The sequence below is a fragment of the Cebus imitator genome, unplaced genomic scaffold, assembly GCF_001604975.1.
Source record: "Cebus imitator isolate Cc_AM_T3 unplaced genomic scaffold, Cebus_imitator-1.0 Scaffold0, whole genome shotgun sequence".
Taxonomy (NCBI): Eukaryota; Metazoa; Chordata; class Mammalia; order Primates; family Cebidae; genus Cebus; species Cebus imitator.
Genome location: NW_016107315.1, coordinates 10,426,257 through 10,441,181, shown reverse-complemented (window position 1 = coordinate 10,441,181; position 14,925 = coordinate 10,426,257). Strand labels below are relative to the sequence as shown.

At 38.1% G+C, this 14,925-nt stretch overlaps 1 protein-coding gene across 6 annotated transcripts in view; it reads right to left on the bottom strand.

Annotated features, from left to right (window-relative positions):
- Positions 1–14,925, bottom strand: part of ANO10 (anoctamin 10) — a 232,043-nt gene that overhangs the window by 178,501 nt on the left and 38,617 nt on the right. For all 6 annotated transcript variants that reach the window (XM_017522513.2, XM_017522482.2, XM_037733452.1 and 3 more), the window contains 2 exons: positions 9,686–9,760; positions 3,754–3,936 (listed from right to left, as the gene is read on the bottom strand). In XM_017522513.2, coding sequence (XP_017378002.1) covers positions 3,754–3,936; positions 9,686–9,760 — 258 coding nt within the window. The remainder of the gene's footprint in view (positions 1–3,753; positions 3,937–9,685; positions 9,761–14,925) is intronic.

Genomic DNA, 14,925 nt, shown 5'->3' with positions numbered 1-14,925 from the left:
AAAAAAAAAAAAAAAAAAAAACCCTGTGCAATCTACGTTTTACCAAACCAACCAAATGATCAAACAAGGTGACCCCACAAAATGAGCAACCAGATGTCAATGTCTCCTGATGGGGTGCAATGGTGGCAGACTTCCAAAAGCATTTCAGTCAAATCTTATGAGAAATAAGATCAAACAATAGATTTACAAAAGCCAATTCCTTGAAAAATGGCAAGGGGGTTGCTCTAGAGCTGCAGTTTTCAAACTTTTTTGGTCTTAAGGGTCCTAAACTCTTAAAAAAGTATTGAGGACATTAAAGACATTTTGTTTATGTGAACTTTATCTAGTGATGCTTACCATACTATTAATCAAAACTGAGAAATCAGGCCAGGCATGGTAGTTCATCCCAACACTTTGGGAGGCCAAGGTGGGAGAACTGCTTAAATCCAGTAGTTCAAGACCAGCCTGGGCTACACAGTGAGAGCCCATCTCTACAAAAAATACAAAAATAAGTCAGGCATGATGGTGCCTGCCTATAGTCCCAGCTACTCAGGAGGCTGAGGCAGAAGGATCACTTGAGCCTGGGAGGTTGAGGTTGCAGTGAGCCACAACTGTCACCAATGCCCTCCAACCTGGTGACAAAGTGAGACCCTGTCTACAAATGAACAACAACAAAAAAAAAGCAAAAAATTTTAAAGATTTTCCATTAAATTCATTAAATAATAATATGTTAATATAAATGAAATATCTTTTAAAAAATAATTACATTTCAAAAAATGTTAATGCAAAGACTGGCACTTTTAACATTTTTGACAAACCTCATTTAATGTATCATTTAGTACAAAGTAGTTCATTTACTGTGCAGGAATATGATGTTCTACTTGTAATAGTCATCATGAAAATTCAGCCTCACACAGCTAGGCAGTTGGATATGAATGGACAGTTCACAGGAAAAGGACAGCAGAGGACAGTGAAGATCCAAGAAGCAACACAGCCTTAGTCCTTGGCTGGTGAAGCAGCGGTCAGGAGACCCAAGGGATGACCATGGGTGGGAATATTATGGAGTATTTCTTTTTATATATTGATTTTATCTTGCATTTTCTAAGTTTTCCACAGTGAGTGAGAAAGTATTACTTTTATAGTAATGTTTTTAAGGTTTCAGCCAAATTGCCTTTTCCCAAAGCTTGGCAACAACATTTTAGACTCATATATAACATTCAGGATGAGACTACAGAAAATACAATTCCAAATTCATTAATTTCAATTAGGAGAAAAATGAACCCAGAAGAATGAATTGTGCATAGGAAACAATCATCTAGAATAAATGTGATCCAAAAGTATCTCCCATCCAAACACATGGAGAGAACCAAAATGACAAACATCCAACGTCGCTCCAGTGGAGACAGGGAAAAACAAACCTGTAAGAGATCAGGAGTGGGAAATGGCCAGATTGTGCAGAACTCTGCAGGCCAAAAAAGGAATGGCACTGTAAACCATAGAGTTTACTCACAGACCCACGGCCTGAGATAAATCAGACACTATTTCCTTACTTCACATTAGAGAGCCTGTAGTGTATAATGGAAAGATTCTGAATTGGGAAGGCAAAGTCTTGAACCTTCTTTCTGATTCAGTCACCAAATGATTAATGACATAGAGCTTCATTTGCTTCTTTTCGATATGAGAAAAGCCATGCCTCCCTCACCTCCTTTCGTAAAGGTTTTGTCAGATATCTTAAAATTCCAAAACAGGTAATACGATTAAGATTTTGGCAATGTCACATCACTGGTATACAGTTCTTAGATAAATTAGAATTGCTCAGAGGAAGACTACACTGAAAACCATTCATTGAGCCAGGGGCAAAGCAGAAGAATCCTGTCTTGAGAAGATTATGAATTGTGTTTTGGGTATTTCAGGAGATAATGTTGTTTGCCCAAATAATTTCAAAGAAAAAGAACAGCTAAAAGCAGATTCTAATTGATTATAGAAAGAGAAGTAGGAAACTAAAAACAACAATATGGAGAATTATTGCAGAAAACTGTGAGGGGAAGGAAAGACAGGACACAAACAGCGGAAGATGTGAAGAGTTTGCTTAGTTCAAAATAGGCAAGTTGCTGACTTGGTGGAGCAGTTAGAAGGGGAAGAAGGAGATACAAGAGCACCAGGTGATGGCTGGTGACATGAGGCCTCCAAAGATGTGGGGGGATAGAATGAGAGTACAGGGGATGGACTGCTGGTACAGTTTCTATAAGAGAGTGAAGAAAGGAAAGGAAATGTGGCCAAGAATACCAACCTTCAGCACAGGCAAGGAAAGGATCCTGACATAACAGAACTTTTATCCCATATTAAAATGACATAACTGAACTTTTATCCCATAGTAGGCTAGCACTCAACCAATCTAGGACAGCTCCACACTTGTGCCCACGTTCCTTTTTAATTCTTCCTCTGTGAGAGAGAGAATTGGTGTGTGTCTTTTCTCTATGCTTCATACATAAACAATGTTGCTGTTCAAAGTGTGCTATGTGTTTATACTTTGAATCATCTCCCCAAACACAGCAATGATAGAAGGGACTAGGATCTGTATCCTATTGGGAAGAGAACCAAGAGCACCCCCTCCCCGGGAGTGTAATCGGAATTAGGCTTGCTGAGCAAAACCAGGGGTTGGGACATACTCCTGCCCTTCAAAGGAGGAAAAGCCACAACTGCTGCCTGGTAACTACAGCCATGTCAACAGAATGCCACCTACTGGCTCTGTGACCAGATCTATAAAATCCCCATCAACACCACAAGATGGGAGTTCTGGGATACAAACACCTGATTCTGGATGAGGGGCTTGGAAGCTCGGTGGGGGCAACTACAAAAAATAAGGCAGAAGTGACTAAGAGAAAAGGACAAAGGCTTGCTCAACATGAACATACAAACTGAAATTTCCAAGCACATGAGAAAAATTATGAAAGTCAATCAAGACACTCAATAATCAGGAGATAAATTCATTCAAGATGAAAAACAAGACTATGAAAGTTTCACAATAATAGGCTCTCACTAAATGACCCACTGAAGGATCTATTTCACCAGAAAGAATACTGTAGCAAGAAGGGAATACTGTAGAGGAAAGAAGGTGCAGGATGTTAAGAAACAATGGCCTAAAACAAATGTGAAATATAGAGACAGAGTCAGATCTCAATAAAAGTTGGTTGAACACATGGTTAGATTTTATGAGCTAGACCTTTCAAATATTAAAAGTGTAAATCTCTAACGATCCTAATTATTTTTAGTTCCTAATAATTCAGAAAGTCTCTGTCTTAAAGGAACTGTTTTATATTTAAACAATAGCACTAATGTAAACTAAAATTCAATCTTCAGATTGGCATTCCATTGTTCATCAACGGGTCTCAATCTTTTGCTTGTGCACCCATCATTTTCCATGAGTTTGAAGGGTCAAGAGCGAGCAATGCTGCTGCCTCTCCAGGGACCATCTCACCTGTTCTGTCATCTCTGGGGCAACTACTTCTACCCTGCTCTCCGCAAACCAAAGCAGTCATGTAATTCTCCAAATTTGCCCTTTGGTGTTGTTAGGCTTATCTTTAGACTCCAGATAGCAGCACTTCAACGTCCAGTTCTATCCTTTTTACTTTAAAGTGGTTCATCATGAGGAAACTGACTGGAAAGCACGTCTAGAATAGTCACATCTGAGATCATAAATGCATAACGTTTGTTGAAGTGCATGGCTATTAATCTCTTTCAGTAAATGTTTAATTCAGCAATATTCCAACTTACCAAATAAGTTCCCATTTCTTTTTCCAGAATGACTTGCTCATATAATGTAGCATCAATGTCTACCTTTAAAGCCTGCACCTTCCTCTTCACCCGCACACCATGCTTCCTTTGGAGCCAATAAGGAAGTAGAGATTCTACAATTTGGTTGAGGATCTGGGAAGTAATCAGGAGAGTGGCCAAACTCTAAAGAGAAGGACACAAATAATATTTTGGCAATATAGCTGAATAAAACTGTAGCAGAAATACAATTATACAATAAATAAGATGGAATCTTTATTAATAGTATACTATTGTGTGATAAAAACTAGTATTAGAAAAGCTAGGTGTTAGAATGGTGCTTCTAATTTATGGTTTTCCACAGGAAAGGCTGAGATTAAAATATAAATAAAATATAATACAAATAACATTATAATAAGAAACAAACTGTCAGTTAAACAGTCCCAACACAGGGAAATAATAAATGTTTGAGAGGATGGATATGCTAACTATCTTGATCTGATTGTTATACATTTTATGTATCAAAACATCACTATGTACTTCATGAATATGTACAATTATTTGTCAATTTTTCAACTTTAAAAAAAGAATGAATTAACTTGCAACTATGTTCTTTGACATTTCATTCTGACTACAACATATAAGTCTAAGTGATGTTGCCAACTTTGGAAAAAAACAGTTTGGCTAAATTCTTTTTTAAAGAATTTGAATTATACCACTAATACACATCCCCTCACTATTTAAAAAAAAAAAAAAACACACGTATTTATAGTCAACTGATTTTTCATAAAGGCACTAACAATGTATATTGAGGCTGGGCACGGTGGCTCACGCCTGTAAGCCCAGCACATTGAGAGGCCAAGGTGGGCAGATCACCTGAGACTGGGTATTTGAGACAAGCCTGGACAACATGGTGAAATCCATCTCTAATAACAATACAAAAATTAGCTGGGTGTAGTTACAAAGATGACAGGTGGATAAATCCACAAAGATGGGAAGAAACCAATGCAGAAAGGCTGAAAACACCCAAAATTAGAATGCCTGTCCTCCTTCAGGGGATCGCAGCTGCTCATCAGCAAGGGAACAAGGCCTGATGGAGAATGAGTGTGATGAATTGTCAGAATCAGGCTTCAGAAGGTGGATAATAAGAAACTTCTGTGAGCTAAAAGAACATGTTCTAACCCAATGCAAAAAAACTAAGAACTTTGAAAAAAGGTTTGATGAAATGCTAATGAGAATAGATAATTTAGAGAGGAATATAAGTGAATTAATGAAGCTGAAAAACACAATGCGAGAACTTCGCGAAGTATGCACAAGTTTTAACAGTCAAATTGATCAAGCAGAAGAAAGGATATCAGAGGTCGAAGACCAACTCAATGAAATAAAATGAGAAGACAAGATTAGAGAAAAAAGGGTAAAAAGGAATGAGCAAAGTCTCCAAGAAATATGGGACTATGTGAAAAGATCTAATCTACGTTTGATAGGTGTACCTGAATATGATGAAGAAAACGAATCCAAGCTGGAAAATATTCTCCAGGATATTATTCAGGAAAAATTTCCCAACTTAGCAAGGCAGGACAATATTCAACTCCACGTAATACAGAGAACACCATAAAGATATTCCTCAAGAAGAGCAACTGCAAGGCACATAATTGTCAGATTCACCAGGGTTGAAATGAAGGAGAAAATGCTAAGGGCAGCCAGAGAGAAAGGTCAGGTTACCCACAAAAGGAAGCCTATCAGACTCACAGCAGATCTCTCAGCAGAAACCCTACAAGCCAGAATAGAGTGGGGACCAACATTTAACATCCTTAAAGAAAAGAACTTGCAACCCAGAATTTCACATCCAGCCAAACTAAGCTTCATAAGCAAAGGAAAAATAAAATCTTTTGTGAACAAGCAAGTACTCAGAGATTTCATCACCACCAGGCCTGCTTTACAAGAGCTTCTGAAAGAAGCACTACACATAGAAAGGAACAACCAGTATCAGCCATTCCAAAAATATACCAAAAGGTAAAGAGCATCAACATAATGAAGAATCTACATCAACTAATGGGCAAAACAGCCAGCTAGCATTAAATGGCAGTATTAAACTCACATATATTAATATTAATCCTAAATTTAAATCGACTAAATCCCCAATCAAAAGACACAGACAGGCAAATTGGATAAAAAGCCAAAACCCATCGGTATGTTGCATCCAGACCCATCTCACATGCAAGGATACAAGAAGACTCAAAACAAAGGGATGGAGGAAGATTTACCAACCAAATGGAGAAAAATAAATGAATAAAACAGGAGTTGCAATTCTCGCCTCTGATAAAATAGACTTTAAAGCAACAAACATCAAAAGAGGCAAAGAAGGACATTACATAATGGTAAAAGGATCAATGCAACAAGAAGAGCTAACGATCCTAAATATATATGCACCCAATACAGGAACACCCAGATACATTAGGCAAGTTCTTAATGACTTATAAAGAGACTTAGACTCCCACACAATAATAGTGGGAGACTTTAACATCACATTGTCAATATTAGACAGATCAACAAGAGAGAAAACTAACAAGGATATCCAGGACTTGAATTCAGACCTGGAACAAGTAAACTTAATAAGCATTTACAGAACTCTCCACCCCAAATCCGCAAAACGTACATTTATCTCAGTACCACATCACACCTACTCTAAAAGTGACTACATAATTGGAAGTAAATCACTCCCGTGTAATTGCATAGCATTTCACAGGTTTAAATGAAATATAGGTTGGCTGCTTGTTTGTTATTTTCCTCCCTTATTCCTGCCTGTCTCCATTGTTAAACACAATTATTGGCATAAAAGAGGTGTTTGATACCCATTTTTAGACTGCATTCTAGCCTGGGCAACAAAGCAAGACTCCCATTCTCTCTCCCTCTTTCTCTTCCTCTATCTTTCTTTCATTCTTTTTTTCCTTTCTCTTTTTCTTTCTTTCTCTCTTAAAAAAAAAAAAAGAATGTATATTGGGGGGAAAAAACCCTCTTCAATAAATGGTGCTGGGAAAACCAGGCATCCAGATGCAGAAGAATGAAACTAGACCCCTCTCTATCACCACAGACAAAAATCAACTCAAAATAGATTACAGACCTAAATGTAAAACCCGAAACTACAAAACTACTAGAAGAAAACATAGGGAAAATACATAGGACATTGGTCTAAGCAAAGATTTTTTGGCTAAGACCTCAAAAGCACAGGCAACAAAACCAAAATTAGACAACTATGACTATTTAAAGAAAAAAGCTTCTGCACAGCAAAGAAAACAATCAACACACTGAAGAGACAATCTGTTGAATGGGAGAAAAGATCTGCAAACTATGCATCTGACAAGGAACTAATATCCAGAATATTCAAGAAATTCAAACAACAGCAAAAATACAAATAATCCCATTAAGAGGTAGGCAAAAGACATGAACAGACATTTCTCTAAAGAACACATATAAATAGCCAACAGGTATATGAAAAAATACCACCACTGATCATCAGGGAAATGCAAATCAAAACCACAATGAGATATCATCCTACTCCAAATAGAATAGCCATTATTAAAAAGACCCAAAAAACCCAGATGCTAACAAGAATGTGGAACAAAAGGAATTCTTATACACTGTTGTTGATAGTAATGGAAATTAATACAGACGTTATAGAAAAGAGTATGGAGAGCGGTTTTTGTTTTTGAGATAGCTAAAAAAAACCTAAAACTAGAATAACTATAGGATCCAGCATTCCAACCTTTGGATATTTATCTAAAGAAAAAGAAATTAGTATATCAAAGGGATACCTGCACCCCCATGTTTACTGCAGAACTATTCATAATAATAAAGAAACAGAATCAACCTCAGTGTCTATCAACAGATGAATAGACAAGGAATATGTGGTACACATACACAATGGAATACTAGTTGGCCATAAAAAAAGACTGAAATTCTGTCAACTGCAGCTATACAGATAGAACTGGAGGTCATTATGTTAAGTGAAATAAGCCAGGTACAGAAAGACAAATATCACAGGCTCTCATTCATATGTGGGAGCTAAAAAAGTTGATCTCATAGAGATAGAGTGGGACGACAGTTACCAGAGGCTGGGAGGGTGTGTGGTGGGGAGAGGAGGATAAAGAAAGGTGGTCAGGAGATACAAACATACAGTTAGATAGAAGAAATAAGTTCTAATATTTAAGAGCAGAGTAGGGTGATTATGGTTAACAATAATGTATTGAATTCCCCCAACATAGAGAAATGATATATATCGAGGTGATACTCTAAATACCTTTATTGACCATTACACTTTTTTTTTTTTTTTTTTGACACGAGGTCTGACTTTGCAGTGCAGTGGTGCAATCACAGTTCACTGCAGCCTGGAGCTCCCAGACTCAGGTGATCCTCCCACCTCAGCCTCCCAGGTAGCTGGGACTACAGGTGTGTGCCACCACATCCAACTAATTTTTTGTGCATTTTGTAGAGGCAGGATTTTACCATGTTGCCCAGGTTAGTCTCAAACTCCTGAGCTCAAGCAATCTGCCTGCTTCAGACTCCCAAAGTGCTGGGATTACAGGCATAAGCCATCACACTTGGCCTTCATTAAACATTTTATGAATGTAATAAAATGGCATACGTTCCCCATAAAAACATACAACTATTATGGATTAATCTTAAAAAAAGAAAATAGGAAAAAAAGAGCCACCCATAATTCCACAACCATGACAAAACCACTGCTATTTCTTGGGATATTTCTTTCCAATCATATATAAAAATACAACTATAATTATCCTATATGTATACAACTTTGTTTACTGCTTTTCTCACTTAATATGTGTGAGCGTTTTCCCGTGTCATTAAAAATTCTTTTTTATTTGGCTTGTACACTGCTGTTGAATTAAGTATTACTCCCAGTTTTCACCATTATAATGCTGGTGCTTGGATATCTATGCACATGAATCTTTGTTCCTCTCTGAAGATTTACTAGGGATGAGTTGACATTCTTGGCAAAACTATCAAGAGAGCTGGTTTCCAGAGATGTTGTATTAATCTCTACTTTTCTTTGATAGATATGAGTGTTTACATCACACCCCACCTTTGCTGGTACTACAACTCTCTTTTTTTAAGCAGTCCTCCTCCATTCCCCTATCTTCTGCTAAGTAAAGGAGGCTCTCTGAAGCATAAGAAATGAGAAGTCATACCCAACTAATATACTACTATAAATGGGACCAGAGAAGGTATATATCTCTAGCTCATCAATTCTGAATGTATTACTTTGAACGTTCTCTATTTTCAAAAATAATTTTTAACAAGTGGAGTCAAGGCTTTTAGACTGTTCACTAACAATCTCAGAATATTAAAACTTGGAAAGAATAGCCTTTTACTTATAACTGGTTCAAACATAAAAAGGAGAATTTAGAAATCAATAAGTTGCTCTTAATTTATTATTCATTGGTATTAAGTGATCCACAAATGGCAACACACCAAAATAAATATCAGACGCTTCAGAAAAGATACAGCACTGCTTAGGTCTCTAAAGTTTAACAACTTATTAATTTAAAAATTAAATTTCCAAGACCTGTTTCAGGTTACACCAATCATCCACTTCCAAGGCACAAAAACAGTTCGATTAATGAATATTATTTTTGCTGCTAGAGTTGCTTACAAGCTTTGAGGTAAACTATATAATTGATTTTACTGCCCTATACTATTAATTTTTCAAGTTGGTTAGGTTCAACTCATTTCTTTTCAGTTGAACATAATACACAATGCAATTCCTAATGGTTTTTTATTTAGAATTTGACCTAAACATATACAAAATTTGTAAGATTTCATTTGTAAAAAGGATTTGAAGCCAATTACAGCATTTAAAGATAGGAAACCACCTCTATAACTAAAAAATTGGTATTTTTCTGTTGTTCATACTCACCTGGCGCAAAAGCTTCATATCCTTCAAGACAAAGGCAATGTAGAAGAGTGAGGCAAAGCAATTGAGAAAGTTGAACTGGCAAAAAAAAAAAAAAAGGTAACAGTGTTAAATGCTGCTTTAGAGTACTTTATTACAACTGTAATGTAGCATTTAAAAATGTAATGAGAGACATCCAGTCTGAATGAAATGGCAGTCTTGTTTCTCCCCACGTCTCCTTACTCTCTGGAAATAACAAAAGAGGCAACCAAAGGAGAACTCTGAAAGGTGCTTAAAGGAAGATGAGATGGTTTAGGACCCCAGAGCCAAAGGAACAACAAACACAGCACACGCATATCTCCAGTTCCCCCACCCAACAGGAGGAGACCAAGACCTGGCATTTCCCAATCGCAATCTACCAACCCAGGTAGCCCAAGTAGGCTCATTCCTCCCATATCAGAAAAGGAGTCCTGTCAGTGCCAGGAGAGCCCAGCTAAACTGGCAAGGGGAAATCAATCGGGACCCTAAACTAACAGTAAGTTTCCTGGGGAAGTGCTCTTCTTCCTTGCTGGGCCTGAGACTCCCATGCTGCATGGAGAGATCCCAGGATGGCCAGACAACACAGGAAAGAAAAGCCCCATCACAGCAAGCTTGTGCCTGAAAACCCCACCAAGAGTAAGTGGGAAAGCTGGGTGGCACTGGCAAGGGGGCCCCTGCCACAAGGGCCTGATGTAAGAGGCCTCTTCACGCCTATGGACCTGAGATTCTCTCTATCACAGAGAGACAGCAGGTAACTGGGAGGCTATAACAACCAGTCTGGCCTCAGAAGCATCTTTGTCACTATGGGCATCAACTCCCTTGCTCTGCCAGATACACAGCAGCAGGCTGGGCAAAGGGGAGTACCAATCAGGGGGATCCTGCTACAAAAAGTGCCATCTCTTCCAGGAGTTTCCTGCTTAATAATCTATAGTTACCCCCTGCATGAATGGGTTTCCTTTCTGCCTCCCAGTCCCCATGCTGACTACTTCCTGCCCAGTAGCATCACTTAGACAAAGGCTGCTATGTGTACAGGAGTGAGTGCTTAATTACTGTGAGATGGGGAGTAATTCTAGAAAATGAGCAGTAAGATCAATACAGCCCCAGGACAGGGGTGCTAAGTTAGAGCAGAAGTTGAAAAGCAAAAGCCTAGAGAGACTATGAAACACCATCCCCTTAAGATTAAAAAGGAAGGGAGAGGCTTAAAGTCTGTTTCATCAGAGACTAGGAATGCAACCCCTGCTTTTTTTTCTCTCTCTCCATTTGCTTGGCAAATCTTCCTCCATCCCTTTATTTTGAGCCTATGTATGTCTTTGCACATGAAACCAGTCTCCTGAATATAGCACACCAATGGGTCTTGACTCTTTATCCAATTTGCCAGTCAGTGTCTTTTAAACTATTCCAAACAATACAGAAAGAAGGACTCCTCCCTAACTCATTTTATGAGACCAACATCATCCTGATGCCTAAACCTGGCAGAGACCCAACTAAAACAGAAAATTTCAGGCCAATATCCATGATGAACATTTATGTGAAAATCTTCAATAAAATACCGGCAAGCCAAATCCAACAGCACATCAAAAAGCTTATCCATCACAATCAAATAGGCTTCATCCCTGGGATGCATGCATGGCTGGTTCAACATATGCAAATCTATAAATGCAATCCATCACATAAACAGAACCAAAGACAAAAACCACATGATTATCTCAATAGATGCAGAGAAGGCCTTCAACAAAATTCAACAGCCCTTTATGCTAAAAACTTTCAATAAATTAGGTATCAACAGAACGTATCTCAAAATAAGAGCTATTTATGACAAACCCATAGCCAATATCATACTGAATGGGCAAAAACTGAAAGCATTTCCTTTGAAAGCCGGCACAAGACAAGGATGCCCTCTCTCACCACTCCTATTCAACATAGTATTGGAAGTTTTGGCCAGGGCAATCAGGCAAGAAAAAGAAATAAAGGGTATTCAATTAGGAAAAGAAGAAGTCAATTTGTCTCTATTTGCAGATGACATGACTGCATATTTAGAAGACCCCATTATCTCAGCCCAAAATCTCAAGCTGATAAGCAGCTTCAGCAAAGTCTCAGAATACAAAATCAATGTACAAAAATCAAAAGCATTCCTATGCACCAATAACACACAAAGAGAGAGCCACATCATAAGTGAACTCCCATTCACAATTGCCACAAAGAGAAAAAAATACCTAGGAATACAACTAACAAGGGATGTGAAGGACCTTTTCAAGGAAAACTACAAACTACTGCTCAAGGAAATAAGAGAGGACACAAACAGATGGAAAAACATTCCATGCTCATGGTTAAGAAGAATCAATATCATGATAATGGCCATACTGCCCAAAGTAATTTATAGATTCAGTGCTATCCCTATCAAGCTACCATTGACCTTCTTCACAGAGCTGGAAAAAACCACCTTAAACTTCATATGAAACCAAAAAGAGCCCGCATAGACAAGACAATCCTAAGCAAAACAAACAAACAAATAAAAAACCAAAGCTGGAAGCATCATGTTACCTGACTTCAAACTATACTACAAGGCTACTACAAGGCTATAGTAATCAAAACAGCATGGTATTGGTACCAAAACAGAGATATAGACCAATGGAACAGAACAGAGGCCTCAGAAGTAATGTCACATATCTACAACCATCTGATGTTTGACAAACCTGACAAAAAATGGTGTTGGGAAAACTGGCTAGCCATATGCAGAAAACTGAAACTGAACCTCTTCCTTACACCTTATACAAAAGTTAACTCCAATGGATTAAAGATTTAAACATAAGACCTAACACGATAAAAACCCTAAAAGAAAACCTAGGCAATACCACTAAGGACACAAGCGTGGGCAAAGACTTCATGACTATAACACTAAAAGCAATGGTAACAAAAGCCGAAATAGACAAATGGGATCTCATTAAACTTAAGAGCTCTGTACAGCAAAAGAAACTATCAATAGAGTGAACCATCAATCAACAGAACGGGAAAAAATGTTTGTGATCTACCCATATGACAAAGGACTAATAACCAGAATCTACAGAGAACTTAAAGAAATTTACAAGAAAAAAACAACTTGGCAAAAAGTGGACAAATGATATGAAGACACTTCTCAAAAGAAGACATGTATGCAGCCAACAAACATATGATAAAAAGCTCATCATTCGTGGTCATTAGAGAAATGCAAGTCAAAACCACATTGAAATACCATCTCACACTAGTTAGAATGGTGATCATTAAAAATCAGGAGACAACAGATGCTGGAGAGGATGTGGAGAAATAGGAATGCTTTTACACTGTTGGTGGGAGTGTGAAGTAGTTCAGCCATTGTGGAAGACAGTGTGACGATTCCTCAAGGATCTAGAACTAGAAATACCATTTGACCCGGCAATCCCATTACTGGGTATATACCCAAAGGATTATAAAACATTCAGTTATAAAGACACATGCACACATATGTTTATTGTGGCACTATTTACCATAGCAAAGACCTGGAACCAACCCAAATGCCCATCAATGATAGACTAGATAAAGAAAATGTGGCACATATACAAGGATGAGTTCATGTCCTTTGCAGGAACATGGACAAAGCTGGAAACCATCATTCTCAGCAAACTGACACAAGAACAGAAAACCAAACACCTCATGTTCTCAATCATAAGTGGGTGTTGAACAATGAGAACACAGGGAGGAGAACATCACACACCAGGGTTTGTCAGAGGGTACGGTGGGGAGGAATAGCCAGCGGTGGGGGAATTGGGGAGGGTTAACATTAGAAGAAATACCTAATGTAGATGACGGGGGAATGACTGCAGCAAACCACCATGCCACGTGTATATTTATGTAACAAATCTGCACATTCTGCACGTGTACCCCAGAACTTAAAGTATAATAAATTTAAAAAAGAAAAACAGGAGGGAGAAACCTAAGAAGTATTGTGGAGGAAGAAGAGTTTAACCAACGGCTTTTTTTTCACAAGGCAGTTACCTAATTATATCTGACATCATCAGAGAACAACAAAGTCTCACAAATAACTGAATTCTTTCAGACAAATGGAATGTTTTTACCTCTGAGGGAAAAACCTCCTCCCATTATAACCTTTTGGAATGAACTTTTTAATGCACTCCACGTTCCTCTACTTTCTTACACAGAGAGCACAGAACAGAACTTCCTTGCTGGTTTAGCACCAACATTTTAAATATGAACAATTTCACAGAGTGAAGGATGCCTTTGAAACCTTTTGGATATGTAGGGCTACTTGTCCCTTTCCTAATGCCCAATTGTTGAATTCTTATCTCTTATGACAGGTTTTCATTTCCTTACCTGTTCTCTTTCTGTAGGTTTGCCTACTTCCAGTAATCTAAACACCCTCGTGATGGTGGTTTCTGATTTTTTAAGGACCGAAAAACCAGACAGATAAACTTCTTAGAACGATTTCTACGGCTAGAACAGAGATTTTAAATGAGGGCCTGGATCCTTCCCTTGGGAGTGAAGTACATGGACTATGTTAAATCAATACCAGTTGAAAGTTCAGAGGATTCTTCATGCACCTTTGATTCTCACTTATGTTACAGATGACTGAGGTAAACCCCTGATAAATGAGGTGTTTTCAAGCTGGTACTTCTTTATTATTTATAATAATGGTAAAAAGAGGCATGACATGTCAGCTTTTATACAAACAGCAAACAGGTTACATACTGCTTTCTGCCTCTTTCCTCCCAACTATCAAAATATACTTGGAATCTTTTGAACTTTGGACATATAAAAAAATTTTTTTTTAATGTTAAGTTATATCACTAAACAGGTGGTGGTGCCAGGAAGGATTACTGAATAGCAAGACATTCAGAGAAATCACCAAAAGGAAAAGAATAGAAACATGTCTAAAAAGTCGTTAGATTTTTGTTTTGTTTTGAGACAGGGTCTTGCTCTGTCACCCAGGTTAGAGTGCAGTGGTGCGATCCTGGCTTACTGCAACCTCCGCCTCCTGGCTTCAAGCGTCTTCTCCTGCCTCAGCCTCCTGAGTAATTGGGACTACAGGCATGCACCACTACATCTGGCAAATTTTTTTTGTATTTTTTGGTAGAGATGGGTTTTCACTGTGTTAGCCAGGCTGGTCTCAAACTCCTAGCCTCAAGTGATCCACTTGCCTCAAGCTTCCCAAAGTGCTGGGATTATAGGTGTGAGCCACCACATCTGGCCAGTTA